The sequence below is a fragment of the Anarrhichthys ocellatus genome, unplaced genomic scaffold, assembly GCF_004355925.1.
Source record: "Anarrhichthys ocellatus isolate YVR2014 unplaced genomic scaffold, GSC_Weel_1.0 scaffold42, whole genome shotgun sequence".
Lineage (NCBI taxonomy): Eukaryota > Metazoa > Chordata > Actinopteri > Perciformes > Anarhichadidae > Anarrhichthys > Anarrhichthys ocellatus.
The window spans coordinates 3,530,419-3,534,635 of NW_022280072.1; the positions used below are offsets into that span (position 1 = coordinate 3,530,419).

The 4,217-nt window shown below is 44.7% G+C and overlaps 1 protein-coding gene across 4 annotated transcripts in view; it reads right to left on the reverse strand.

Annotated features, from left to right (window-relative positions):
• Nucleotides 1-67: 67 nt before the first annotated feature.
• Nucleotides 68-4,217, reverse strand: part of cc2d2a (coiled-coil and C2 domain containing 2A) — a 13,345-nt gene continuing 9,195 nt past the window's right edge. For all 4 annotated transcript variants that reach the window (XM_031868446.1, XM_031868445.1, XM_031868444.1 and 1 more), the window contains 9 exons: nt 4,012-4,165; nt 3,761-3,908; nt 2,441-2,579; nt 2,135-2,338; nt 1,946-2,038; nt 1,697-1,788; nt 612-779; nt 460-514; nt 68-369 (listed from right to left, as the gene is read on the reverse strand). In XM_031868446.1, coding sequence (XP_031724306.1) covers nt 256-369; nt 460-514; nt 612-779; nt 1,697-1,788; nt 1,946-2,038; nt 2,135-2,338; nt 2,441-2,579; nt 3,761-3,908; nt 4,012-4,165 — 1,167 coding nt within the window. In that variant the 3' untranslated portion in view covers nt 68-255. The remainder of the gene's footprint in view (nt 370-459; nt 515-611; nt 780-1,696; nt 1,789-1,945; nt 2,039-2,134; nt 2,339-2,440; nt 2,580-3,760; nt 3,909-4,011; nt 4,166-4,217) is intronic.

Here is a 4,217-nt window from a genome sequence, read left to right on the forward strand (position 1 = left end):
AGTTCCTGCTTTGCTCTCGTGCTGGGACTCCTGTCTGTTTCTCCAGTAGTACACTGACGACACAACCACACTTCTAAACATCACTACTATCCCTTTAAGTGCACAATAACATCTGAAAAGAGTCGTAATGTTGCAAAGGTATTTCAGTGGATAAAGCTGATTAGGAATTGGCCACCAGTAGCAGCCCGTAGCTGTAAAACACAGCCGTAAACATTGATCATAAAAGGAGAAGACAGGCTAAGAGATGCACGGCTGTCACCTGAACGGTAGCTGCAGCTCCTCGTTCCAGCAGGGGTTCGGTCCATCGGCTGTGGTTGTTTGAAGCACTGTGCGCTGGAAGGAAACCTCCACAAAGGGCCTCACTTGTACCTAGAACAGCAATCGCAAAACCCCCACACTTACATAATATGGATCACAAGCTGCCAATGAGCTGTAGAGGAGAGTGAAGGTGTGTTGTACCTGGCTGATGAGCCAGTCGCTGCCCTGGATGGCACTCTGAGACTGTCCTGGTTTACTGGAAATAAAAAAACGCATCGACACAGATTTCTGTCACGTGTCTAAAACGTATAAGTCTTATTACTCTCGACACTATTCTGACTTTGAGCACTCACTTGGTCTGCGGCCGGCGGACGGGGATGTAGAAGGCCCTCATGATATTGACGAGCAGCTTAATGTCTCCGTCGGACAGATTCTGAGCCGTCACCTTCTTCCTCTCTTTCCTCTGAGGCTTCAGCGGACGCTTTGGTTCAGCCAGCTTGAAAAGGTTCATTCCCAGAATCCTGATTGTCGCAAAACAAACGGCGGCTGGTATTTAGTCAAACTGCTCATTTAAAAAACGGATAACAGACGGTAAGCACATAATTTATTGAGAGATCAAAATATGTCTAACTGTGGGAGAGGATTATTACCACCAACGGTACTTAGTCCCTCCAGGTATCTGCAGTTTTATCATCACAGTACTAATACTATTCTTAATATGTAGAGCTCACGGTTACCTCAACATTATTCTGTTTTCAAAACCCTTGATGACGCAGTGAGAGCTGCTGAAACAGTGTTTTGGTGAAATAAACTGCAGAATGCTGAAGGGACTGACTGCTACACACGGTGAAGGGTCTATGTCACTACTGAACTGGTACTCAGGGCTCAAACTAAATGGAGACACAGAGACACAGACGGAGGGAGAACAAAAGAGAAACTCATACCCAGGACCTGCACCACTGTTAAAAACGCATAGCAGAAAAAAATGGAACAGAAGAGTTTATAACATTCACTTTAGATAATGAAAAAGAACATGCAAAGTAACAGCCAACATCGTGATAGGCTCTGACAGTTGTACATTATCATGTGTAAATCTGAACTAAGATTATTCCAGAGTTCCTGTTATCACGTCAACATGTTCCAGAGGACAGAGAATCCGCTGCGTTGAGCTCAAGATCAAACCGGCCAAGAGACACTCTCACATCAGCTGACGTATAAAGGCCTGGCACGCTGCGTCATATTTCAATCCTCTTTGAAAAGAGGAATAAGAGAAGGATATACAGAAATACAAATAACTACATGCTCACAAGCTTGAATTACTATCGTGTGATTGGCAAGAAAGAAAAGCAAAAACACAGTAACATGCTCAACACAGGAAGGAAGAGAGCGAGCTGTGAGAGACGAATGAATCAGTTAGTGGTGTTTATGGGGGAGTTACCCGATGCTTGGGATCTCCTCTTCTATCACCAGGTCAGACAGAAGGAAGTGATGTTTGGCAAGAACAAATCTGTTGATGACCGACTCTCGGATCTGTGGGGAAACAACAGGACCATTGAAGTGGGTCTGCTCAATTACAGCCAACAAATCATAACACGATCACGTGAACTTGAAATATAACTCTTACTTTAAATAAACATAATGAACTATTGGGGTAATGTTACACATTTACACCCCATAAGCTGCTCACCTTCTGGAGGTATTTGGCTACTAAGGCTCTGTGTGAATCCAGATGTTCTTTCGTGTCGACTATCTCTCCTTCTTTCAGTCTCTTCTCGTATTCCTGAAATCAAAAAGGAGTTGGTGTCATACAGAGCTCATTCTGCCACGTCCACACTATTCTGCTGTATAATACATGCTTTAGTATTTATGATCTGACCTGGAACACCTTGTCAGTGACCTCCCTCTCCACAGCAGGAACACACTTGTAACTTCGAAACTCTGCGACCTCCTGGTTCCTGAGACGGAGCAGCCGAAATCTGTTGGACCTCTCCAACTCTTCATCGGTGACGAAGTTGAACTCCTCCTGCAGCTGCTCCAGACGGAAGTAGTCCGGAGCCGTCACCTCTCCGCTGCTGGCCACCTGGTGAGCCACAGGTACGGAGACAGAAGCCATGTTTCCATTTGGAGTCTCCTGGATCGTTGATATTCTTTCTTATGCACAGAACTATATTCTCATACGCACTTTGAGCAGCTGCATGATGGAGGCGTTTTTGGGATCGTTGGGGTCCAGTCGTGACTGTGTGGCCCACTCGCCAATTTTTTTCATGTCGTACAGACCAGAAGCCCCAATAAATGTGACCGCATCAAGACGGCCGAGGCCGCTACAACACAGAGAAGTAAAGTGATTAATATGGTACATTGTTACACATACGAGGTACAGACGTGAAGGAGTACACAGGTGTTTCTACATTACGGAGGACTTTCTCAGCATACTGCAACGTTCACACACATTTCACAACTTCTTGACTTTTCCAGATCATTCACAACCTTTAAGTAAAAGACAGAGCTTTATAGTATTCTTTACTCCAAATGTTACTCATGTAAAACAACAAGCTTTTCCAATCTCTAATCGTTGTTTCTGTCCACATTCACTTCAAATAGTTCAGACTACAGTTATACTTATATACACACTTATATCAGTCTGGCTTTCATATATCAGGAAAAACAAAAGTGCATGTAACATTATATTACATTAGATTATAATCTAAGTCTGAAAAACAATGCAACAACATAAGTATGTCACCTACAAACCACATAATACTTCATGGCTCGGATCTAAAATCTCTTGAAACATAATATTAGGCAGCTGGCATAGAGGGAGAACATGAAGAAACGTGCGGGATTAAAGCTACGGTACACAGAAGATAAATACATGCTATGCTGCCTCACGTGGAAGGTTATCCACGGAAGATTACTCTCACCATTACTTTCACTAAACAACAAAACTTTCCAGGAGTTAACGGATTGCGTGACTCTTCCAGGTTTTCCATGACGGTGGGAACTGTGATCCTGGATGTTGTTAGACTCGGTTCTCTGACTGCAGCTCATTTCAATGTGTTATGACACTGAACTTGCAGAATCCGTCACAGGACGCTCTGATATGAATGTTTTGATGATTTGCATCAACAATTAATGAGCCTTGAGATTAATTTATGAACCACGTCATCAGAAAAAAACAGAACCAATAAGCAAACATGGGAATGTTTATGGCTTGGCAAATGGAATCTGTTGTTGAATGCACTATTAATGTTGCAGATCAGCATTTCTCATGAGCTGTTGAAGGCATCAATCAATATAGAGTGCTTCTGCTGCCGCTGCATAACCTCTGATGTACAAACAGAGCTTAAAATTTAATATGATTGATTACACTAAACAAGTTTAAAGTCTGAGGACGTTGCTGACATAAGCTGAAACCACTGCACTGCCGAATCTAAAGGCCTACAGTAAGCACTGATGTAAATAACTAGATTATGGGTTAAAGCTGTCCTTTAAGTGACACTACCTGTGTGCGCCGCCAGGATGCTGAGACGCCGGAGGGGCGAGTGGGACGCCGTCCTCCCCGGACCCCCAACAAACACAGCAGGACAGCTTCCCGGAGGTCAGCAGGGTCTGTTTGTTACCGCCGTCGGCCTCAAAGGAGAGCGGCACGTCTGGAGAGGCGTACAGAGAGGATGAGTGACAGGATGACAAGGCCAAACGTGAATGTACGGGAATGTACTCGTGGGTGAGCTGGTGTCAGATGAAGGCATTTACCGCTTCCAACGCCCTCGTGGTTAAACATCACTCTCTGGTTGCTGCTGAACTCATATTCCTCGATAGGGACGATGCCCGTCACCACTGAGGGCTCTGGAACCGGAAGAAACACCTGAGCCAGGAGGGAGCATGGCGAGCCCATCTCCTCAAACACCTGCCCACACACACACACACACACACACACACACACACACACACACACACAC